The 26,506-nt window shown below is 48.8% G+C and overlaps 1 protein-coding gene across 1 annotated transcript in view; it reads left to right on the forward strand.

Moving 5' to 3' along the window:
* LOC149436321 (inositol-tetrakisphosphate 1-kinase-like) overlaps positions 1–25,263 on the forward strand; it is a 136,664-nt gene extending 111,401 nt beyond the window's left edge. Inside the window, exons 4-5 of the mRNA XM_089661730.1 lie at positions 7,934–8,059; positions 25,096–25,263. Coding sequence (XP_089517856.1) covers positions 7,934–8,059; positions 25,096–25,263 — 294 coding nt within the window. The remainder of the gene's footprint in view (positions 1–7,933; positions 8,060–25,095) is intronic.
* The last annotated feature ends 1,243 nt before the right edge of the window (positions 25,264–26,506 follow it).

A 26,506-nucleotide genomic window follows, 5' to 3' on the forward strand; every position in this document is an offset into this window, starting at 1 on the left:
TGAAAATTCTGCTGATTATGACTGTAGCAAATGATATAAAGCTAAGACAAACCGTTGACTTTTGCGCAGTTGCGATGTTTTCTAGATATCAGCGGGTTATTGGTTGATTTGATATCATGTCTGGATTTGCTCTTTTCCCGGATGTATGAATATAGCTCAGGGGGTCCAGCAGTCCCGCTCTATGGGACTGACAAATGGCTAAAACGTTGGTAAAACATTTTATCCTTTAGAAACGGGACTCTAGGTTCTCTCTGGGAAGTGGCCATGGGACTTATGCGGTGACGTAGGTCACAGGGCCTCTGCCAGTCAGGTTGGAAAACAAGTCTCCATGGCTGAGAGGTGTGGGCATCTGGAAGACTTTTTTTTTTAATCTGTTATGCAAACTTCAGGGCCTGGAGGCAGCTTGTGGCCGGGCAGTTAATAGGACAGTTGTGACCACTCAGGAACTGGGAGGCATCTTGTGGCCAGGTAGTTAATTGGATAGTGGCGCTGACTCAGGAGCTGGAAGGCAGCTTGTAGCTGAGTAGTTATTAAGACAGTGGTATTCGCCTAGGAACTGTGAGGAAGCTTGTGGCCGGGTAGTTAACAGGACAGTTGTGCCCATTCAGGAGCTTGGAGGCACCTTGTGAATAGCTGTTTAATAGGACAGTAGTGCCACTTCAGGAGCTGAGAAGAAGCTTCTGGAAATAGGACAGTGGCACAAATGTAGGAGCTGGGAGACAGCTTGTAGCTGAGTAGGTATTAGGACAGTGGTGCCCACTCAGGAGCTGGGAGGCAGCTTGTAGCTGAGTAGGTATTAGGATATTGGTGCCTGCTCAGGAACTGGTAGAAAGTTTGTGGCCAGGCAGTTCATAAGACAGTGGCCCAGACTCTGGAGCTGGGAGGCAGCTTGTGGCCAGGTAGTTCATAGAACAGTTGTGCGAACTCAGGAGCTGGGAGGCATCTTGTGGATGGCTATTTAATAGGACAGTGGTGCCATTTCAGGAGCTGGGAGGCGGGTTGTGGAAAGATAGTTAATAGGGCTGTGACACAAATGCATGAGCTGGGAGGCAGCTTGTAGCCAGGTAGTTCATAGGACAGTGGCGCTGACTCAGGAGCTCAGAGGCAGCTTGTGGCCAGGTAGTTATTAGGACATTGGTGCCTGCTCAGGAAGTGGTAGAAAGTTTGTGGCCAGGCAGTTCATAAGACAGTGGCCCAGACTCTGGAGCTGGGAGGCAGCTTGTGGCCAGGTAGTTTATAGGACAGTTGTGCCAACTCAGGAGCTGGGAGGCATCTTGTGGATGGCTATTTAATAGGACAGTGGTGCTAATTCAGGAGCTGAGGGGGAAGCTTATGGTCAGATAGTTAAAAGGACTGTGGCACAAACGCAGGAGTTGGGAGGCAGCTTGTGGCCAGGTAGTTCATAGGACAGTGGCGCTGACTCAGGAACTGTGAGGAGGTTTGTGGCTAGGTAGTTCATAGGAAAGTGGTGCCCACTCAGGAACTGTCAGGAAGTTTGTGGTTGGGTAGTTCATAGGAAAGTGGTGCCCACTCAGGAACTATCAGGAAGTTTGTGGTTGGGTAGTTCATAGGATAGTGGTGCAGACTCCTGATCTGGGAGGCAGCTTGTGGCCGGGTAGTTCATAGGAAAGTGGCACTGACTCTGGAGCTGGGAGGCAGCTTGTGGTCGGGTAGTTCACAGGAAAGTGGAGCTAACTCTGGAGCTGGGAGGCAGCTTGTGGCCGGGTAGTTATTAGGACAGTGGTGCCCGCTTAGGAACTGTCAGGAAGTTTGTGGTTGGGTAGTTCAGAGGACAGTGGGGCCAGTTCGGGAACTGGGAAGAAGCTTACAGTCAGATAGTTAATGGGACAGTGGTGCTGACTCAGGAGCTGGGGGTCTTTCTTAAAGGGAACCTGCTATCATGTAAATGAGTACAAATCCTGCAGACAAGACCTGCTATTCCTTTATGATCTAGAAAGGCCTATTCTATTGGATAGAAAGGATGGCAGTTGGCAATTGGCAGTGATTGGTTAGAGATTCAGGGTTCTAGTAACAAAGTGAAACTAGTTTCATAGAGGCGCACAAGGTGATCTTTTTGGGTGGGAGTGGAGATGGGGGGGTGGTAACAGCAGGCTTCTCATGGTGGTGTGGAGAAAAGATGGCTGACAGTTCCACTTTAGGCGAAGACGTGGAGTTGATATTCCTTAATAATAATTCTGATGGTACAATCACTGCTCCATTCTGGCCCGGTCCCGGTGCTGACCGGCGCTGTTTATGCCCTGGATTTTCTCGATCCTGAAAATACATATATAGTACAAGAGCCTGCGAGACGGCGTATGTGAGCTGCATGGCTGGTGAGCCTCTCCCATGTCCATCACCTGTCATTTCTAATAGATCTGATTAGAGATTGATGGACATGGATCCTTTTATTTTTTTTTTCTTTTCTTTTCTTTTTAAGGTATTTAACTCTACAATGTAACAATGTAACTCACGCTAGATTCTTTATTTGATGGATTGGATATTTTTCCTACACTTTACAGTTGCAAGAAAAAGTATGTGAACCCCGTGGGATTCTGTGGAGTTTTGCATGAATTGGGCATAAAATGTGCTCTGAACGTCATCTAAGTCACAACCATAGAAGAACACAGTCTGCTGAACATAATACTACACAAACATTACATGTTGCCATGGTTTAATTGCACATAACATGTAAACATTCACAGTGCAGGGAGGAAAAAGTATGTGAACCTTTGGACTTAATAACTGGTTGACCCTCCTTTGGCAGCAATAACCTCAACCAAACGTTTCCTGTAGTTGCAGATCAGACCTGCACAACGATCTGGAGTCATTTTGGACCACTCCTCTTCACAAAACTGTTTGTGTAGCAATATTCTTGGGATGTCTGGTGTGAATCGCTCTCTTAAGGTCATGCCACAGCATTTCAATGGGGTTGAGGTCAGGACTCTGACTGGGCCACTCCAGAAGGCATATTCTGTGCTGTTGCCGCCATTGTTTTGTTGAATTACTTGTATGCTTTGGGTCATTGTCCTGTTGCATCACCCATCCTCTGCGGAGCTTCAGTTGGCGGACAGATGGTCGTACGTTTTCCTGCAAAATGTCTTGATAAATTCTGGAATTCATTTTCCCATCAATGACAACAATCCGTCCAGGCCCTGAGGCAGCAAAGCAGCCCCAAACCATGATGCTCCCTCCGCCATGTTTCACAGTGGGGATGAGGTTTTGATGTTGGTGTGCTGTGCCTTTTTTTCTCCACACATAGTGTTGTGTGTTCTTCCCAAACAACTCAATCTTGGTTTCATCTGTCCACAGTATATTCTGCCAGTAGTGCTGTGGAACATCCAGGTGCTCTTTTGCAAACTTCAAACGTGCTGCAATCTTCTTTTTGGACAGCAATGGCTTCCTCCGTGGTGTTCTCCCATGTACTCCATTCTTGTTTAATGTTTTCCTTATTGTAGATGTGTCAACAAAAATGTTAGCATGTGCCAGAGATTTCTGTAGGTCTTTAGCTGACACTCTGGGATTCTTCTTTACCTCATGCAGCATTCTGCGCTGTGCTCTTGCAGTCATTTTTACAGGACGACCACGCCTAGGGAGAGTAGCAACAGTGCTAAACTTTCTCCATTTGTAGACAGTCTGTCTTACCGTGGACACATGAACATCAAGGCTTTTGGAGATACTTTTGTAACCCTTTCCAGCTTCATGCAAGTCAACAATTCTTGATGGTAGGTCTTCTGAGAGCTCTTTTCTGCGAGGCATGGTTCACATCAGACAGTGCTTCTTGAAACCAGTAAACCCAAAACAGGTGTGTGTTTTGTAAGGGCAGGACAGCTGTCAGCAACACATCCAATATCATCACACTGATTGGAGTCAAGGTTGGCTCACTCCTGGCTCCAATTAGCTCTGGGAGAAGTCATTAAGCTAGGGCCTCACATACTTTTTCCTCCCTGCACTGTGAATGTTTACATGTTATGTGCAATTAAACCATGGCAACATCTAATGTTTGTGTAGTATTATGTTCAGCAGACTGTGTTCTTCTATTGTTGTGACTTAGATGACGTTCAGAGCACATTTTATGCCCAATTCATGCAAAACTCCACGTAATCCCAAGGGGTTCAAATACTTTTTCTTGCAACTGTATGTTCCCATTAAGACTCCATTTATACCGGAGCACATCAGAAATGAGGTTTTCCGAAATGTGCCAAAAACATATGATTTGGGTGCCATTAATTCCAAGGGCTCGCTTACATTTGTTTTAAAATATGGCATCGGACGCACTTTTTTTTAAAGCCCTCCAAACGCCGGTCCCTCATCACTAAATAAAATGGTCACCTTACAGTCCTGTTCACACATTTGCGTCGCTTCAAAACTGATACCCCATGTCCCTTTCTTGGCTCTTCAAAGTGTCCCCAAAGCTCCATAGAAGTCTGACGACGCTCACTAACAGCAACTGCAGATTTCTAGAGGCTTTTATTCAGCTTTAGCTTCGCTCTGTTTTGGAGGTATTACAGGTGTGAGATATCCCAGGAAAGATTAGAGAAACTGAATTTATTCTGTCTTGAGAAGAGGAGATTAAGGGGGGATATGATCACCATGTATAATACATAAGGGGGGGGGGGGGGGTATGATCTCCATGTATAATACATAAGGGGGGATATGATCTCCATGTATAATACATAAGGGGGGATATGATCTCCATGTATAATACATAAGGGGGGATATGATCTCCATGTATAATACATAAGGGGGGGATATGATCTCCATGTATAATACATAAGGGGGGATATGATCTCCATGTATAATACATAAGGGGGGATATGATCTCCATGTACAATACATAAGGGGGGATATGATCTCCATGTATAATACATAAGGGGGATATGATCTCCATGTATAATACATAAGGGGGGATATGATCTCCATGTATAATACATAAGGGGGGATATGATCTCCATGTATAATACATAAGGGGGGATATGATCTCCATGTATAATACATAAGGGGGGATAAGATCTCCATGTATAGTACATAAGGGGGGGATATGATCTCCATGTATAATACATAAGGGGGATATGATCTCCATGTATAATACATAAGGGGGGATATGATCTCCATGTGTAATATATAAGGGGGGATATGATCTCCATATATAATACATAAGGGGGATATGATCTCCATGTATAATACATAAGGGGGGATATGATCTCCATGTATAATACATAAGGGGGGTATGATCTCCATGTATAATACATAAGGGGGATATGATCTCCATGTATAATACATAAGGGGGGATATGATCTCCATGTATAATACATAAGGGGGGGATATGATCTCCATGTATAATACATAAGGGGGGGGCTATGATCTCCATGTATAATACATAAGGGGGGATATGATCTCCATGTATAATACATAAGGGGGATATGATCTCCATGTATAATACATAAGGGGGGGTATGATCGCCATGTATAATACATAAGGGGGGATATGATCTCCATGTATAATACATAAGGGGGGGATATGATCTCCATGTATAATACATAAGGGGGGATATGATCCCCATGTATAATACATAAGGGGGGATATGATCTCCATGTATAAATACATAAGGGGGGATATGATCTCCATGTATATATACATCAGTGGTTCATATAGTGAACTCGGTGTAGTTATTCCCCCTGAAGTCATCACAGAGGACAAGGGGGCGCTCTTTACGTCTGGAGGAAAATACATTTAATCTCCAAACACGGAAAGGTTTCTTCACAGTAAGAGCTGTGAGAATGTGGAATAGACTCCCTCCAGAGTTGGTTGTGGCCAGCTCAGTGGATTGCTGTAGGAAAATCCTGGATTCTTTGTTGGATACACAGAATATAACTGGATATAACATTTATAGGTAAAGTTGATCCAGGGAATATCCAATTGACTCTCGGAGGATCAGGAAGGATTTGTTTCCCTGAAGGAGTAAATTGGATTATGCTTTGCTGGGTTTTTGCCTTCCTCTGGATCAACTGTGGGTATAGGATTATAACTTTTTTTTTTTTTTTTTTATGGTTGAACAGTATGGACTTTTGTCTTTTTTCAGCCAGACTAACTATGTAATTTGGAAACCAACAAGTGAACCAGAAAGACATCATCAGCAGCCACTTCTGGTTCATGTGTGCAGTATCTCCCAGAAGTGAGCCCCCCCCACTCACATTTTTGTAAATATTTGATTCTCTCTTTTCAGTGACAACACTGAAGAAATTACACTTTGCTACAATGTGACGTAGTCAGTGTACAGCTTGTATAACATGTAAATTTGCTGTCCCCTCAAAATAACTCAACACACCGCCATTAATGTCTAAACTGCTGGCAACAAAAGTGATTACACCCCTAAGAGCTCTGGGTTACTATTGAGTTGGGGATCAGCAGAGCTGAAATTTACTACTGAGTTGGGGATCAGCAGAGCTGAAGGTTACTACTGAGCAGGGGATCAGCAGAGTTGAAGCTTACTACTGAGCATGGGATCAGCATAGCTGACGTTTACTACTGAGTTGGGGATCAGCAGAGCTGAAGGTTACTACTGAGCAGGGGATCAGCAGAGCTGAAGTTTACTACTGAGCAGGGGATCAGCAGAGCTGAAGGTTACTACTGAGCTGGGGATCAGCAAAGCTGAAGTTTACTACTGAGTTGGGGATCAGCAGAGCTGAAGTTTACTTCTGAGCAGAGGATCAGCAGAGCTGAAGTTTACTACTGAGCAGGGGATCAGCAGAGCTGAAGTTTACTTCTGAGCAGAGGATCAGCAGAGCTGAAGTTTACTACTGAGCAGGGGATCAGCAGAGCTGAAGTTTGCTACTGAGCTGGGGATCAGCAGAGCTGTGGGTGACTACTGAGCATAGGATCAGCAGAGCTGAAGTTTACTACTGAGCTGGGGATCAGCAGAGCTGAAGTTTACTACTGAGCAGGGGATCAGCAGAGCTGTGGGTGATTACCGAGCAGGGGATCAGCAGAGCTGAAGTTTACTACTGAGCAGGGGATCAGCAGAGCTGAAGTTTTCTACTGAGCAGGGGATCAGCAGAGCTGAAGTTTACTACTGAGCTGGGGATCAGCAGAGCTTTGGGTGATTACTGAGCAGGGGATCAGCAGAGTTGGGGGTTACCACTGAGATGTATTTGTACCTTTTATGATTTTGTGAGTATAATACTTACCTTTTTACATTAAATATATTTTTAAGGGATAATACACTAGGCTGGTGCACCCTCTGTTGGTTTATCATCACTGCAGTGTTCCTAGACCCCCCCCCCAGTCTTGTGAGGGCAGCAAGGCAAGTGCACCCCATGAAGGCCAAGTTTTGACTGCAGTCCATTAATGCTTTTTGGGCCAACTCCCCAAACGCAGGAGGATTTCAGTTTTCCATTTATGTGTCTTGTTTACACACAGGCCTCTCCTCTGTTGGAAATCCTCAGAGATTGCCGGGTGCCAGTGGGGAATCACAGGCCAGGACCCGGTGACCGACAGTTGTAGCCGCCAATGGTGGCGCGGGTAGGGCGCGCGTGCGCCCCCTACCCGGGACTGCAAAATCATGTATATATACGGTATGTGATTTTGCACACCCGTGACGCCCTGTAGCAGTATTTCTACTATAGGGCGGCGCAGAGGCGGTTAAAATCTCCCCAACAGGGACAAAGTAAGGGTACAAAAAGCCTAAAAAAGAAAACAAATGCAGCCACCACACCTAATGGCTGGCAATATATTACATTCTGGTTTTGGGGTTTAATATATCTGAGGAAATGGTGAGAGCAGCAATACCAGGAGGAAGATATCAGAGGCCACGATTACATTTTCAGATGTTATTCCAGTAAATTGTGTGTGTGGATGACAGGTGCTCTTTATTGCCCAATTCTGATTCATATCGGGAAATCCACGTTTGTTTTTTGTTTTTTTTTTCTGCATGTAGCTTAATCTGGCCAAACCAATCGAGGACCAAGGCCCCCTAGACGTCATCATTCACAAGCTAACCGACGTCATCCTAGAGGCCGACCAGAATGACAGCGAGGCCGTACAGCTGGTGCAGAGGTTCCAGGTGAGTGGAATTTACAGGTACCGTGTGCGTCCCCAAAACTGGAGCGCATGATTCTCCTCTGCTATGGACAGAGCTGGTTGTGACAATCTGTTTATCAATCATTTTATGTGTATGTTTATTTTTACCCAAGCTGGTATGTTGAGGGAGTTCACCGAGACATCCACCTCTGCTGCAGAGGAGCTTACACTCTAATCTCCCCACCATAGACCTACAAGGTAGAGCTTGATTTGGGAGGCAGCCAATTAACCTACCAAATTGTAGAGGAAAGGCAAACACAGAGGGACATGTCATGCCCAACCTGTGGCTTGAGGATCACATGCGGTCCTCGGGCCCCCCGAGTCTGTAATTGGGATGGGAGTATTGATTTGTAATGGGGTAATGGCAGTAATCCTTACTAGTCCTATACAGGGATTTCTTCAGCAGGAATGTGGGGACTGCAGGTCCGGCACCTCCAGTACTGATTGAATATAATGGCAAGAGGTGATGGGGTGTGCTGGAAGGGTCTATTAATGCTGGTTGGGGAGGGGGGTCTATTGTTGCTGGGGGTGGTGCAGTTGTTGCTGAGAGCAATCTACTTTTGATGGAGGGGTTCTCCTGATGCTGGCTGCTGGGAGATCTATTGTTGCTGGCGGGGGGTCTATTGTTGATGGCAGTGGATCTATTCTTGCCGGGGGGGGTCTGTTGTTCTTGCCGGGGGGGTCTGTTGTTCTTGCCGGGGGGGTCTGTTGTTCTTGCCGGGGGGGTCTGTTGTTCTTGCCGGGGGGGTCTGTTGTTCTTGCCGGGGGGGGGGGGTCTATTCTTGTTGACGGAAGTCTGTCGTTTCTGATGATGTTATATAGTTTCTGACGGGGTTCTTTTATTGCTGGCGGTGGTCTGTTGTTGCTGGTGGTGGTCTATTGTTTCTGACAGGGAACTATCGTTGCTGTGGGGGATTTTTTGTTGCTGGAGTGAACCATTGTTGAGATAGCGTCTGTTGTTGCTAAGGGTAATCTATTGTTGATGGGGGTCTATTGTTGCCGGCAGGGGGTCTATTGTTGCCGGCAGGGGGTCTATTGTTGCCAGCAGGGGGCCTATGTTGTTTGCCGGCAGGGGGTCTGTTGTTCTTGCCGGGGGTCTGTTGTTCTTGCCGGGGGTCTGTTGTTCTTGCCGGGGGTCTGTTGTTCTTGCCGGGGGGGTCTGTTGTTCTTGTCGGGGGGGTCTGTTGTTCTTGTCGGGGGGGTCTGTTGTTCTTGTCGGGGGGATCTGTTGTTCTTGTCGGGGGGATCTGTTGTTCTTGCCGGGGGTCTGTTGTTCTTGCCGGGGGTCTGTTGTTCTTGCCGGGGGTCTGTTGTTCTTGCCGGGGGTCTGTTGTTCTTGCCGGGGGTCTGTTGTTCTTGCCGGGGGTCTGTTGTTCTTGCCGGGGGTCTGTTGTTCTTGTCGGGGGGGATCTGTTGTTCTTGCCGGGGGGGTCATTTGTTCTTGCCGGGGGGGGATCTGTTGTTCTTGCCGGGGGGGTCTGTTGTTTTTGCCGGAGGTCTGTTGTTCTTGTCGGGGGGTCTGTTGTTCTTGCCGGGGGGGGGGGGATCTGTTGTTCTTGCCGGGGGTCTGTTGTTCTTGTTGGGGGGGTCTGTTGTTCTTGTTGGGGGGGTCTGTTGTTCTTGCCGGGGGGGTCTTTTTTTCTTGATGGGGGTCTGTTCTTGCCAGGGAGTCTGTTGTTCTTGCCGGGGGGGGGGTCTATTCTTGTTGGTGGAAGTCTGTCGTTTCTGATGGTGTTATATAGTTTCTGACAGGGTTCTGTTGTTGCTGGCAGGGAACTATTGTTGCTGTGGGGGATGTTTTGTTGCTGGAGGGAACTATTGTTGCTGTGGGGGATGTTTTGTTGCTGGAGGGAACTATTGTTGAGGTAGCGTCTGTTGTTGCTAAGGGTAATCCATTGTTGATGGGGGTCTATTGTTATTGGGGGGTCTATTGTTGCTGTTGGGGGGTCTATTGTTGCTGTTGGGGGGCATATTGTTTCATGGGTCAATTTTACTTCTTTTCTTGTTATTAACACATTCCATGCAAATTGCTCAGCAACACAAAATGATTCTGCATTCTCTTAAAAGCACGGTACTGGGAGGAGGGTGGGGGATGCAGCCAAGGGGTGTTGCTCGGGCAGTGGGCACTTCCTGTTATAGGGTGACAACGCTCCGTCTGCCATAGAAAATTTCCTTTCTATTCCTGTTCTGGCGACACCTCAAAACATTAGGTTTTCCATAGGTCCCTGGGACGATGGTCTCCAGAACTAATAGAGAGGATGAATTTCCCCAGTTCATACATAGATGGAGATAAAAGAACAGATAGGGGTTCCAACCCCTCCCTCCATATACTTTAATACGGCTAAACAGGTTCCCATGAATGCTGCCATCCAGGGATCGGGAGGGGAACCGCGGCATCTGAGCGGTCTTGTTCTGACGTCCCGTATGGGTCAAGCCTGGCGGAGTTGGGCCGATAAGCTAATTAAGTCTTTAAATCTTTTATTTATTGTCCTTGGCCCGGATGCTCGGCCCCCCCACGTGTTCCCGCGACCTGGATTTCTAAACTTCTTGATTGGAGTTGATTTTCTACAGAAGAACTTGGCGATGGCTAAAGATCGCGTCCGAAAAAAAAAGAAAAAAAAACGTGGAACCAAACTTCTCATTTTACAGCAAACGGCGTGAAAATGTTTTTGCATTTTATACATTGCCTAGAAAAAGCCAAAACCATTCTTGAATCCTCTCCAGTCTTTTTTATTTGTGATCATCAAATGCAAAATATATATCACGTTCCAGATGATAATAATACGTAATAATTTAGATTGAAAAGTCATGAAATGGTCAAGAGACACTTAACCACCTCCACTCCCCCCCCCCCCCCCCCCCATGTACGCCCCCCCATGGACCAGGGCGATCTGTAACATTTCTGCTATGGGCCTCTCTATTCAGCAGTAATTTTTGTCTTTTCCTTTTTTTTTTTTTTTTTTTTTTTTTTTTTTACATTTAATGAATAATATGTACCATAGCTCCTGTCGTAAATGCTGAAGGCCCTCCCCTTCAGGATGCGAGTGTTGGGGGTGCTCTTCAAAAAAAAAAAAGCACTGGCCCATCATTCCAATCCATCCTGCTCTTGGGCTGAATTTCACTATGAATTCTGCACTCCTGCACTCTGCACACTGTATGTAGCACACTCCTGAACTCTGCACTCTGTGCGTAGCACACTTCTGAACTCTGCACTCTGTACGTAGCACACTCCTGAACTCTGCACTCTGTACGTAGCACACTCCTGAACTCTGCACTCTGTACGTAGCACACTCCTGATCTCTGTATGTAGCACACTCCTGAACTCTGTACGTAGCACACTCCTGAACTCTGCACTCTGTACGTAGCACACTCCTGAACTCTGTATGTAGCACACTCCTGCACTCTGCACACTGTACGTAGCACACTCCTGCACTCTGCACACTGCACGTAGCACACTCCTGAACTCTGTATGTAGCACACTCCTGAACTCTGTACGTAGCACACTCCTGAACTCTGTACGTAGCGCACTCCTGAACTCTGTACGTAGCGCACTCCTGAACTCTGTACGTAGCGCACTCCTGAACTCTGTACGTAGCGCACTCCTGAACTCTGTACGTAGCGCACTCCTGAACTCTGTACGTAGCGCACTCCTGAACTCTGTACGTAGCGCACTCCTGAACTCTGTACGTAGCGCACTCCTGAACTCTGTACGTAGCGCACTCCTGAACTCTGTACGTAGCGCACTCCTGAACTCTGTACGTAGCGCACTCCTGAACTCTGTACGTAGCGCACTCCTGAACTCTGTACGTAGCGCACTCCTGAACTCTGTACGTAGCGCACTCCTGAACTCTGCACTCTGTACGTAGCGCACTCCTGAACTCTGCACTCTGTACGTAGCACACTCCTGAACTCTGCACACTGTACGTAGCACAGTCCTGAACTCTGCACACTGTACGTAGCACAGTCCTGAACTCTGCACACTGTACGTAGCACAGTCCTGAACTCTGCACACTGTACGTAGCACAGTCCTGAACTCTGCACACTGTACGTAGCACAGTCCTGAACTCTGCACACTGTATGTAGCACACTCCTGAACTCTGCACTCTGTACATAGCACACTCCTGAACTCTGCTCTCTGTACATAGCACACTCCTGAACTCTGCACTCTGTACACAATGCCCCCTAACAGCCATTCTGGGCAATTCAAACCCCACATGTGCGCTCAGCTGGAGAAGGAGATTGCGCTTTTACAATTGTGGAGCTTTTAAGACCCAGAGTGGTCACTAGGGGGGCGTAATATAGCAAAATTCATCCCATCCTGCAAATGACAGGCGGATACAGATAGATGTGAACCTGACCTAGGTATTAATGGTTAAAAATAAAAACAATCATCAAAAAAATAAGGCTCGGTTCACATTGCCACGTTGTGGGATCGGGCTAGTGAGACCCCCAAGTCGCATTAAATGTGAAATCCCATGTTAGTCAGTGAGAGCCGTCTTAATTAGCACTGTCATATGGGGGAGGTCACATGCTCCGTTATGTCATTCAAGTTGCATGTGAAATCTGTACCTGGAAACATTGTATCAGTATTTTCTGGAACTGTTATATGTAGTTACAATGTTTTGCTATATTTTTTTCACTGATTCCTATTGATTCCTCCATCAAGACTAGCATTTGCATACATATATGAGGATTGACTTCACTACTAAGGCAGGGGTGTCAGACTCCATTTCATCGTGAGCCACATCCACTTTATGGCTGACTTCAGAGGCCTGGCTATATATGTAAGACTGTTTACTCTTAATCATATTAAACAATTGCCTCTGCATTTGATTTTTACTGGTTTTAGTAATAACGTACGCGACGTACCATGCAGAGTTCAGGGGTGAAATGTGTGCAGAGTTCAGGAGTGTGCTGCATAGAGTGCAGAGTTCGGGAGTAAGCTACGTACAGAGTGAAGAGTTCACGAGTGTGCTACATAGAGTGCAGAGTTCAGGGGTGAATTGTGTGCAGAGTTCAGGAGTGTGCTGCATAGAGTGCAGAGTTCAGAAGTGTGCTACGTACAGAGTGCAGAGTTCAGGAGTGTGCTACGTACAGAGTGCAGAGTTCAGGAGTGTGCTACGTACAGAGTGCAGAGTTCAGGAGTGTGCTACGTACAGAGTGCAGAGTTCAGGAGTGTGCTACGTACAGAGTGCAGAGTTCAGGAGTGTGCTACGTACAGAGTGCAGAGTTCAGGAGTGTGCTACGTACAGAGTGCAGAGTTCAGGAGTGTGCTGCATAGAGTGCAGAGTTCAGGAGTGTGCTGCATAGAATGCAGATTTCAGGAGTGTGCTGCATAGAGTGCAGAGTTCCGGAGTGTGCTACACAGAGTGCAGAGTTCAGAAGTGTGCTACGTACAGAGTGCAGAGTTCAGGAGTGTGCTACGTACAGAGTGCAGAGTTCCGGAGTGTGCTACGTACAGAGTGCAGAGTTCCGGAGTGTGCTACGTACAGAGTGCAGAGTTCAGGAGTGTGCTACGTGCAGAGTTCAGGAGTGTGCTACGTACAGAGTTCAGGAGTGTGCTACGTACAGAGTGCAGAGTTCAGGAGTGTGCTACGTACAGAGTGCAGAGTTCAGGAGTGTGCTACGTACAGAGTGCAGAGTTCAGGAGTGTGCTACGTACAGAGTGCAGAGTTCAGGAGTGTGCTGCATAGAGTGCAGAGTTCAGGAGTGTGCTGCATAGAGTGCAGAGTTCAGGAGTGTGCTGCATAGAGTGCAGAGTTCAGGAGTGTGCTGCATAGAGTGCAGAGTTCAGGAGTGTGCTGCATAGAGTGCAGAGTTCAGGAGTGTGCTGCATAGAGTGCAGAGTTCAGGAGTGTGCTGCATAGAGTGCAGAGTTCAGGAGTGTGCTGCATAGAGTGCAGAGTTCAGGAGTGTGCTGCATAGAGTGCAGAGTTCAGGAGTGTGCTGCATAGAGTGCAGAGTTCAGGAGTGTGCTGCATAGAGTGCAGAGTTCAGGAGTGTGCTGCATAGAGTGCAGAGTTCAGGAGTGTGCTGCATAGAGTGCAGAGTTCAGGAGTGTGCTGCATAGAGTGCAGAGTTCAGGAGTGTGCTGCATAGAGTGCAGAGTTCAGGAGTGTGCTGCATAGAGTGCAGAGTTCAGGAGTGTGCTGCATAGAGTGCAGAGTTCAGGAGTGTGCTGCATAGAGTGCAGAGTTCAGGAGTGTGCTGCATAGAGTGCAGAGTTCAGGAGTGTGCTGCATAGAGTGCAGAGTTCAGGAGTGTGCTGCATAGAGTGCAGAGTTCAGGAGTGTGCTGCATAGAGTGCAGAGTTCAGGAGTGTGCTGCATAGAGTGCAGAGTTCAGGAGTGTGCTGCATAGAGTGCAGAGTTCAGGAGTGTGCTGCATAGAGTGCAGAGTTCAGGAGTGTGCTGCATAGAGTGCAGAGTTCAGGAGTGTGCTGCATAGAGTGCAGAGTTCAGGAGTGTGCTGCATAGAGTGCAGAGTTCAGGAGTGTGCTGCATAGAGTGCAGAGTTCAGGAGTGTGCTGCATAGAGTGCAGAGTTCAGGAGTGTGCTGCATAGAGTGCAGAGTTCAGGAGTGTGCTGCATAGAGTGCAGAGTTCAGGAGTGTGCTGCATAGAGTGCAGAGTTCCGGAGTAAGCTACGTACAGAGTGCAGAGTTCAGGAGTGTGCTACGTACAGAGTGCAGAGTTCAGGAGTGTGCTGCATAGAGTGCAGAGTTCAGGAGTGTGCTACGTACAGAGTGCAGAGTTCAGGAGTGTGCTACGTACAGAGTGCAGAGTTCAGGAGTGTGCTACGTACAGAGTGCAGAGTTCAGGAGTGTGCTACGTACAGAGTGCAGAGTTCAGGAGTGTGCTACGTACAGAGTGCAGAGTTCAGGAGTGTGCTACATGGACTGCAGAGTTCAGGAGTGTGCTACTTACAGAGTGCAGACTTTGGGAGTGTGCTATTTACAGAGTGCAGACTTTGGGAGTGTGCTATTTACAGAGTGCAGACTTCGGGAGTGTGCTACATAAAGTATAGAGTTCGGGAGTGTGCTACATAGAGTGCAGAGTTTGGGAGTGTGCTGCATAGAGTGCAGAGTTTTCGGTCTGTGCTACGTACAGAGTGCAGAGTTCAGGACTGTGCTACATACAGAGTTCGGTAGTGTGCAGGGTGCAGATTTTGGGAGTGTGCTGCGTACAGGGTGCAGCGTTCGGGAGTGTGCTGGACAGTGAATGAGAAGCAAACTGATGGGGCAACCCCTCTGGTTTTCCCTCCTGCCATCTTGTTCACAGCATTGTGCAAAGCCCTGATTGGTTAAGAAGGCTGACCCTCCCTATGCACTCTGAAAGTCGCTGTGTGGTGAATGTCATAGGGCTGATACCAATACAGATCCAGGTACTTCTACTAACTGTCTGTAAAAATGCATTTAATGGTTTTCAGTAAATTCATAACTGGATTAAATGGGCTTTTCATGTGCCTGAAGTTCAGCTTCCATCCTTGGTCTGGGCGCCCTCGTGTTTAATCCCCTCACTTACTGATATAAACCAGACGCGGCCGTTTTGGAGATGGTTAGCGTAACTGTCGAGTCCAGAGTAGCTGCAGCATGAAAGGGAAATGTAAGTGTGAAATCAGTAAATATGCGTTTTTAGTACTTTTACCAGTCAATCTTGATGCCACTTTTACATGACTTTTTTCACCTTCTTGCATTCTTTTATTGCCAAAGATGATATTTCATATACAGATTTATAGAATTTCTTGTTCATCTAAGTGGTGGTCTGTGTATCAGGTAGGCAGGATGCAACCTACAGAGCGCACACGCAATCTCTGTTCAAATTCACTGGCAATGGGACCCTGGTGGTAATTGAACCCATAACCCCCTCACTGCAAAGGGGACCGGAGCGCACTGGAGAGCCACCATATTCCTGAGTACAGGTCCGAACAATGCCGCCTCTGACCTTATCCCTAACTGTAAGGCTCGGCTCACACCTCTGCAGTTTGCATTTGATCCTTTTCTGCAGTGCTTTTTTTGCGGTGCGTTTTGCATTTTCGCACGTGTTTTTGACACTTTTTGCTTTTTTTTTTGCCAACGTTTTGCTGGGCAGATAAAAACACTTTAAAAACGCACTACATGCATTTCTACAGCATCTCCATTGAAGTCTATTGAACCAAAAGGTAGCATTTTGCGTTTAAAAAAAGTCCCTGACCCTTTCCAAAAAATGCACCGGGTGAAAACGTGGAGATGTGAACGCGTCCCATAGGAACACGTTAAATGGACTGTACTGCGTTTCGGCAAAATGCACCGCAAAACGCGTAAGTGTGAACCTAGACTAACAGTTGTCCCTAACTCTAACAGTTAACGTTAATCCTAGCCCTCAACCCTAGCCCTTAGCCCTAGACCTTGGCCCTTGGCCCTAGACCTTGGCCCCTAGACCCTAGACCTTGGCCCCTAGACCTTAGACCTTGGCCCTAGGCCTTGGCTCTAGACCTTGACCCTAGACCTTGGCCCCTAGACCTTAGCCCTTTGCCCTAGACTTTGGTGCTAGACCTTAGCCCTTGGCCCTAGACCTTAGCCCTTGACCCTAGCCAGTGACCCTATCCCTAAACCTTAGCCCTAAACCTTAGCCCTAGACCTTAGCCCTAGCCCTAGACCTTAGCCCCTGACCCTAGACCTTATCCCTTGACCCCAGACCTTAGCCCTTGACCCCAGACCTTAGCCCTTGACCCCAGACCTTAGCCCTTGACCCCAGACCTTAGCCCTTGACCCCAGACCTTAGCCCTTGACCCTAGACCTTAGCCCTTGACCCTAGACCTTCGCCCTTGACCCTAGCCATTGACCTTAGCTCTCAACCCTAGCCCTAGACCTTATCCCTAGACCTTAGCCCTAAAGCTTAGCCCTAAACCTTAGCCCTAGACCTTATCCCTTGGCCCTAGACCTTAGCCCTTGGCCCTAGACCTTGGCTCTTGGCCCTAGACCTTGGCCCTAGACCTTGGCCCTTGGCCCTAGACCTTGGCCCCTAGACCTTAGCCCTTTGCCCTAGACTTTGGCGCTAGACCTTAGCCCTTGGCCCTAGACCTTAACCCTTGGCCCTAGACTTTAGCCCTTGGCCCTAGACCTTAGCCCTTGGCCCTAGACCTTAGCCCTTGGCCCTAGACCTTAGCCCTTGGCTCTATAACTTAGCCCTTGGCCCTAGACCTTAGCCCTAGACCTCAGCCCTAGACCTCAGCCCTAGACCTTAGCCCTAAACCTTAGCTGTAGACCTTAGCCCTTGGCCCTAGACCTTATCCCTTGACCCCAGACCTTATCCCTAGACCTTATCCCTAGACCTTATCCCTTGACCCCAGACCTTATCCCTAGACCTTAGCCCTAGCCCTAGCCCTAGACCTTAGCCCTTGACCCTAGACCTTATCCCTTGACCCCAGACCTTAGCCCTTGACCCTAGACCTTAGCCCTTGACCCTAGACCTTAGCCCTTGACCCTAGACCTTCGCCCTTGACCCTAGCCTTTGACCTTAGCTCTCAACCCTAGCCCTAGACCTTATCCCTAGACCTTAGCCCTAAAGCGTAGCCCTAAACCGTAGCCCTAGACCTTATCCCTTGGCCCTAGACCTTAGCCCTTGGCCCTAGACCTTGGCTCTTGGCCCTAGACCTTGGCCCTAGACCTTGGCCCTAGACCTTGGCCCTAGACCTTGGCCCTAGACCTTGGCCCTAGACCTTGGCCCTAGACCTTGGCCCTAGACCTTGGCCCCTAGACCTTGGCCCCTAGACCTTAGCCCTTTGCCCTAGACTTTGGCGCTAGACCTTAGCCCTTGGCCCTAGACCTTAACCCTTGGCCCTAGACCTTAGCCCTTGGCCCTAAACCTTAGCCCTTGGCCCTAGACCTTAGCCCTTGGCCCTATAACTTAGCCCTTGGCCCTAGACCTTAGCCCTAAACCTTAGCCCTAGCCCTTGGCCCTATAACTTAGCCCTTGGCCCTAGACCTTAGCCCTAAACCTTAGCTGTAGACCTTATCCCTTGACCCCAGACCTTATCCCTTGACCCTAGACCTTAGCCCTTGACCCTAGACCTTAGCCCTTGACCCTAGACCTTAGCCCTTGACCCTAGACCTTAGCCCTTGACCCTAGCCATTGACCTTAGCTCTCAACCCTAGCCCTAGACCTTATCCCTAGACCTTATCCCTAGACCTTATCCCTAGACCTTAGCCCTAAACCTTAGCCCTAGACCTTATCCCTTGGCCCTAGACCTTAGCCCTTGGCCCTAGACCTTAGCCCTTGGCCCTAGACCTTGGCTCTTGGCCCTAGACCTTGACCCTAGACCTTGGCCCTTGGCCCTAGACCTTGGCCCTAGACCTTGGCCCTTGGCCCTAGACCTTGGCCCTTTGCCCTAGACTTTGGCGCTAGACCTTGGCCCTTGGCCCTAGACCTTAACCCTTGGCCCTAGACCTTAACCCTTGGCCCTAGACCTTAACCCTTGGCCCTAGACCTTAGCCCCTGGCCCTAGACCTTAGCCCTTGGCCCTAGACCTTAGCCCTTGGCCCTAGACCTTGGCCCTTGGCCCTAGACCTTGGCCCTAGACCTTGGCCTTAGACCTTAGCCCTAGCCCTTAGCCCTAGACCTTAGCCCTAAACCTTAGCTGCAGACCTTAGCCCTTGGCCCTAGACCTTAGCCCTTGGCCCTAGACCTTAGCCCTTGGCCCTAGACCTTAGCCCTAGACCTTAGCCCTTGGCCCTAGACCTTAGCCCTTGGCCCTAGACCTTAGCCCTAGACCTTAGCCCAGCAATGGGCAAACTACGGCCCGCGGGCCGTATACGGCCCAGCGGACCTTTTAATCCGGCCCGCGGAGCGTGCTAAAAAAAAACAGCCAGGGCAGGCAAACATTGGCTATCAGGATGTGTGTAGGCGGGGCAGCGTGAGGAACGTGAGGGGAGCTAGGCTCCTCTCACAGTCCGCCCTGAAGACCGGAACGGCACGGGAACACGCTGAGAGGAACGCGCGGAGCAAAGGTAAGTGAATTAACACAGGGGGGACTTGGCTTACTACTTGGGGGGGAATAGTACTGTGAGGGATGAAATACTATATGAGGGATGAATTAATATGGGGGATGAATTAATATGGGGAATGAATTACTATAGGGGGGATGAATTACTATATGGGGGATGAATTACTATATGGGGGATGAATTACTATATGGGGGATGAATTACTATATGGGGGATGAATTACTATATGGGGGATGAATTACTATGGGGGATGAATTACTATATGGGGGATGAATTACTATATGGGGGATGAATTACTATAGGGGATGAATTACTATGGGGGATGAATTACTATATGGGGGATGAATTACTATGGGGGATGAATTACTATGGGGGATGAATTACTATATGGGGGATGAATTACTATATGGGGGATGAATTACTATCTACTCTTGGTCCGGCCCCCGGGTCCAATATATGAACCCATTGCGGCCCTCAAGTCAAAAAGTTTGCCCACCCCTGCCTTAGCCCTTGACCCTAGACCTTAGCCCTTGACCCCAGACCTTAGCCCTTGACCCTAGACCTTAGCCTTTGACCCTATCCATTGACCTTAGCTCTCAACCCTAGCCATTGACCTTAGCTCTCAACCCTAGCCATTGACCTTAGCTCTCAACCCTAGCCCTCAACCTTAGCTCTCAACCCTATCCCTCAACCTTAGCCCTAGACCTTAGCCCTAGACCTTATCCCTTGGCCCTAGACCTTATCCCTTGGCCCTAGACCTTATCCCTTGGCCCTAGACCTTATCCCTTGGCCCTAGACCTTATCCCTTGGCCCTAGACCTTATCCCTTGGCCCTAGACCTTATCCCTTGGCCCTAGACCTTATCCCTTGGCCCTAGACCTTATCCCTTGGCCCTAGACCTTATCCCTTGGCCCTAGACCTTATCCCTTGGCCCTAGACCTTGGCTCTTGGCCCTAGACCTTGGCCTTTGCCCATAGACCTTGACCCTAGACCTTGGCCCTTGGCCCTAGCCCTTGGTGCTAGACCTTAGCCCTTGGCCCCTAGACCTTGGCCCTAGGCCCTATACCTTGGTCCCTAGACCTTGGCCCCTAGACCTTGGCCCTAGACCTTGGCCCTAGACCTTGGCCCTAGACATTGGCCCCTAGACCTTAGCCCTTGGCCCTAGACCTTAGCCCTTGACCCCAGACCTTAGCCCTTGACCCTAGACCTTAGCCTTTGACCCTAGCCATTGACCTTAGCTCTCAACCCTAGCCATTGACCTTAGCTCTCAACCCTAGCCATTGACCTTAGCTCTCAACCCTAGCCCTCAACCTTAGCTCTCAACCCTAGCCCTCAACCTTAGCTCTCAACCCTAGCCCTCAACCTTAGCCCTCAACCTTAGCCCTAGACCTTAGCCCTAGACCTTATCCCTTGGCCCTAGACCTTATCCCTTGGCCCTAGACCTTATCCCTTGGCCCTAGACCTTATCCCTTGGCCCTAGACCTTATCCCTTGGCCCTAGACCTTATCCCTTGGCCCTAGACCTTATCCCTTGGCCCTAGACCTTATCCCTTGGCCCTAGACCTTATCCCTTGGCCCTAGACCTTATCCCTTGGCCCTAGACCTTATCCCTTGGCCCTAGACTATAGCCCTTGGCCCTAGACCTTAGCTCTTGGCCCTAGACCTTGGCCTTTGGCCATAGACCTTGGCGCTAGACTTTGGCCTTTGGCCCCTAGACCTTGGCCCTAGGCCCTATTCCTTGGCCCCTAGACCTTGGCCCTAGGCCCTATTCCTTGGCCCCTAGACCTTGGCCCTAGACATTGGCCCCTAGACCTTAGCCCTTGGCTCCTAGACCTTAGCCCTTGGCTCCTAGACCTTAGCCCTTGGCTCCTAGACCTTAGCCCTTGGCCCTAGACCTTAGCCCTTGACCCTGGCCCTTGACCCTAGACCTTGGCCCTTGACCCTAGACCTTGACCCTACCCCTTAATCCTAGCCCTTGACCCTAGCCCTGTTCCCTAGACCTTGTCCCTAGCTCTTGTTCTTGGCCCTAGCCCTTCCTCTTGACCCTAGCCCTTTTTCCTAGCCCTTGTTCTTGACCCTAGCTCTTGCTTTTAACCCTAGCTCTTGACCCTAGCCCTTGCTCGTGACCCTAGCCCTTGACCCTAGCCCTTGCTCTTTACCCTAGCCTTTGCTCTTGACCCTAGCCCTTGCTCTTGACCCGAGTCCTAGCCCTAGCTCTTGACCCTAACAGTCACAGTAACCCTGTAACTTTGGTCACATAAATGTTTCTGCACTACTTTGATGCCACTTGAGTACCAGAGAGTGTAAAGTCGCACAAAATGAACAGAACTGTCATACTTTTCTATTAGCAAAGGAAAAAGGAAAAAAAAAGTCCCTGGCCCTTTCTAAAAAATGCAGCAGCTGAGAACGCACAGATGTGAATTGGATCCATAGGAGATCATGTTAAATGGGCTGTAGTGTGTTTCTGACAACTGGAAAACGCATGGAAATCTGCATAAGTGTGAACCCAGGGTGAACTTCAGCGTTCAGGTTTGTGTCTTGGAATGCAGACAATGTCTTTTCTCCAATGTTGTGTATAAAACATCCTTGGAATAGTTCATGTTTAGACCTCAACACCGCCTGCTCCGTGTATGATTAACCCTTGTGGGTGCGATAGGAGTACGGAGGTCATACGTGTACCGTCCTGGTCCCCGGGATCCACCCACTACCAGGGGCGGACTGACCATTTGGAAACTCAGGCACTGCCCGAGGGCCCGGGGTCAGTAGGGGGCCCTATGAGATGCCCCTGGTACCTTTTTCATAGGCTTTTTTGAGTTTGGGCAAGGACACAGGGGCCCCATGATCCCCTATTGCCCGGGGCCCCCATGAGTTGTCAGTCCGCCCCTGCCCACTACCCTCTCCCTGCCCACCGTTCTGCAGCGCCGATTGACCACTTCCCCTCTGGAACAATTTTCTTTTTTTTTTTGCACACAGGTTGAGAATCTGCATTTTTGGCCATAAAGTGACTTACCCCCCCCCCCCCCCCCCCCCAAGACATGATATATTTTCTGAGAGCAGAGACCATGCAGGAAAGAACTGTAGTTGTCTCCATTTTTTACGTTGCATGATATTTGCACAAGTGTTGATCGCATCTTAATGTTTGGGAAAAACAATACACTAAAATGACTTTATTATGACATATTTTTTGCTTTAATTTTTTGCAAAAGAAGAATAAACAGAAACTGGAACGATGCAAAGAACGCTTTCCAAAGTATCCCATGCACAAAAATGACTTACCGCACACAAACACAACCCCAAATATTGTTGTACATAATAAAAGACGAGGAAGTGAGAAAATAGATATCAAACGCGTCAAGCCTCTGAACTGCGTGTGCCTGCTGAATGGCAAAAAATAATGGTTTAAATCAAGGGTCTCCAAACTGCGGCCTAGGGGCCAGCTGTGGCCCTTTGCTTGCTTTTATCTGGCCCTTGGGGCACTCCACTGATAAGAGGCAATATCCCTTCCACTAACATGAAACACAGGGAACTTTCCCCCCCACTGACACCAACAATGGGGCACTATTCCACCCACTGACACCAATGATGGGGCACTATTCCTCCCACTGACACCAATGATGGGGCACTATTCCTCCCACTGACACCAATGATGGGGCACTATTCCTCCCACTGATACCAATGATGGGACACTATTCCTCCCACTGACACCAATTATGGGGCACTATTCCTCCCACTGATACCAATGATGGGGCACTATTCCTCCCACTGATACCAATGATGGGACACTATTCCTCTCACTGATACCAATGATGGGGCACTATTCCTCCCACTGACACCAATGATGGGACACTATTCCTCCCATTGATACCAATGATAGGGCACTATTCCTCCCACTGATACCAATGATGGGGCACTATTCCTCCCACTGACACCAATGATGGGGCACCATTCTTCCCACTGACACCAATGATGGGGCACTATTCCTCCCACTGACACCAATGATGGGGCACTATTCCTCCCACTGACAGCAATGATTGGGGCACTATTCCACTCACTGACACCAATGATTTGGGCACTATTCCTCCCACTGATACCAATGATGGGGCACTATTCCTCCAACTGACACCAATGATGGGGCACTATTCCTCCCACTGACACCAATGATGGGGCACTATTCCTCCCACTGATACCAATGATGGGGCACTATTCCTCCCACTGATACCAATGATGGGGCACTATTCCACCCACTGACAGCAATGATTGGGGCACTATTCCACCCACTGACACCAATGATGGGGCACTATTTCTCCCACTGACACCAATGATGGGGCACTATTCCACTCACTGACAGCAATGATTGGGGCACTATTCCTCCCACTGACACCAATGATGGGACACTATTCCTCCCACTGACACCAATGATGGGGCACTATTCCTTCCACTGATACCAATGATGGGACACTATTCCTCCCACTGATACCAATGATGGGACACTATTCCTCCCACTGATACCAATGATGGGGCACTATTCCTCCCACTGACACCAATGATGGGACACTATTCCTTCCACTGACACCAATGATGGGACACTATTCCTTCCACTGATACCAATGATGGGACACTATTCCTCCCACTGACACCAATGATGGGACACTATTCCTCCCACTGATACCAATGATGGGACACTATTCCTCCCACTGACACAATGATGGGACACTAATCCTCCCACTGATACCAATGATGGGACACTATTCCTCCCACTGACACTAATGATGGGACACTATTCCTCCCACTGATACCAATGATGGGACACTACTCCTCCCACTGACACCAATGATGGGACACTACTCCTCCCACTGATACCAATGATGGGGCACTATTCCTCCCACTGACACCAATGATGGGACACTACTCCTCCCACTGACACCAATGATGGGACACTACTCCTCCCACTGACACCAATGATGGGACACTATTCTTCCCACTGATACCAGTTATGGGGCACTATTTATCCTACTGACACCAATGCTGAAACATTATTCTTCCCACTGACACTAATTTATTACCCCCATTTAGTAAACCAAGCCCATGGCATTTGTTTTGCTTGCTTTTCTCCAGCCCTTGGGCCACTCTACTGATATGAGGCACTATCACTTCCACTGACACCAAAGACAGGGTGCTTTTCCTCCCACTGACACGAACAATGGGGCACTATTCCTCCCACTGACACCAATGAGGGGGCACTATTCCTCCCACTGACATCAATTATAGGGTACTATTCCTTCCACTGACACCAAGGATGGGGCACTATTCCTCCCACTGACATCAATTATGGGGTACTATTCCTCCCCCACTGACACCAATGATGGGGCAATATTCCTCCCACTGACACTAATGATGGGGCACTATTCCTCCCACTGACACCAATGATGGGGCACTATTCCTCCCACTGACACCAATGATGGGGCACTATTCCTCCCACTGATACCAATGATGGGGCACTATTCCTCCCACTGATACCAATGATGGGGCACTATTCCTCCCACTGACACCAATGATGGGGCACTATTCCTCCCACTGACACCAATGATGGGGCACTATTCCTCCCACTGACACCAATGATGGGGCACTATTCCTCCCACTGATACCAATGATGGGGCACTATTCCTCCCACTGACACCAATGATGGGACACTATTCCTCCCATTCACACCAATGATGGGGCACTATTCCTCCCACTGATACCAATGATGGGGCACTATTCCTCCCACTGATACCAATGATGGGGCACTATTCCTCCCACTGATACCAATGATGGGGCACTATTCCTCCCACTGACACCAATGATGGGGCACTATTCCTCCCACTGACACCAATGATAGGGCACTATTCCTCCCATTGATACCAATGATGGGGTACTATTCCTCCCACTGACACCAGCAATGGAACACTATTTTTCCCACTGACACCAACGATGGAATATGTTATGATGGCTGAAACAATCCTTTTTGTTTCCCTAATTTGCATTTATTTCCTCTTTCAGGACTATATTGATGCCCACCCAGAGACCATCATTTTGGACCCTTTACCCGCTATCCGCACCCTGCTGGACCGCTCCAAGTCCTATGAGCTCATTCGCAGGATTGAGTCCTACATGCAAGGTAAGATATGGCTGAAGTGTTTTTCAATTTTCTCCCAAGATGTAATGTAAAAAAAAACCCAAACTGTTCATCTTACCAAATCTAATGTATAAAAATCACTTCCTGTTTTAGGGTGACAACACTGTATGAAAGCTTTTGAATTTTTGGCCGTGTTGTTACCTTCTGCTAAGAGGTTTTACTGCAGGACTACAGACCTGTGTGCAAAGCGTGATGGTGCAGACTCCTCCCCCAGCGCTATAGTTTTGTTACAATGGAAGAAGCACTGGTCAATCCCACCAGGTGACATCACCAATAGTCCTGCCCTTCCTCCTGAAATGAAGCACTGTCTACAGCATGGGGTGTGGCTGCAAGGGCCACAAGGACTGCTGGGATTTGTAGTCCTCCCATGGGAAGCACCAGTGTATATCTATATGTCCAGGAGAGAGTGGTCATGTGCAGGGGCGGACTGACCATTTGGAAACTCGGGCACTGCCCGAGGGCCCGGGGTCAGTAGGGGGCCCCACGAGATGCCCCTGGTACCTTTTTCATAGGCTTTTTTGCGTTTGGGCAAGGACACAGGGGCCCCATGATCCCCTAATGCCCGGGGGCCCCATGAGTTGTCAGTCCGCCCCTGGTCATGTGACAGCTAATTTATTATTAATTTATTAATAAAGATACATCTGCTTCAAGCGCCCCACCACTAACCACCCCCCCACCCCCCGGGCCCAGCCATGCCTCCGCCGTGTCTGTATAAGGCCCGACCCGTCCATTCTGTTTATTTTTCTATCCGTGAAGAATGATTCCTGTACAATGGAGAGGAGATTTTCCTGCGTCTCTAGGATGGGGATGGGGGGGGGGAGTTGGTAGTTGTCGGTCACCCACATGTCCTCCTGGATAATGGTGTCATACGTCAGATTGGCTGTAATACATCTGAACGGCGGCATTGTGTGCGGACGCGGAGCCAGCGCTCAGAACCTGTTCTCCTCGTCTCTCCCATGCGTCTTTGTTCCTCCCTGTCGCCAACAGAAAGGCCGGTGCATTGTACGGACATAAAGGGCGGCTTTGTGGAGGATGAGTACACTCCGGGGGAGCCGAATAGGGCTTGCTAGGTGAAATCCACACTGAGATCGGATTTAAAGCCGAAGGTTCAAAAAAATGCTGCTCAGTCCAGAGATGGCCAAACGTAAAGCCGAACCGCCTAAATCTACATCCTCCGACCCCAAAATCACCTTCTGGGGGACCCCCTTGGAGAAAACTGCGAAAGAGCGCAATCACGCTGAGGTCTGGGGTCACGGAATACAAGTAAAATATCCC

This window comes from Staurois parvus, unplaced genomic scaffold (assembly GCF_062004578.1).
Source record: "Staurois parvus isolate SC_StPar_1 unplaced genomic scaffold, SC_StPar_1.0 ptg001380l, whole genome shotgun sequence".
Classification (NCBI taxonomy): Eukaryota; Metazoa; Chordata; class Amphibia; order Anura; family Ranidae; genus Staurois; species Staurois parvus.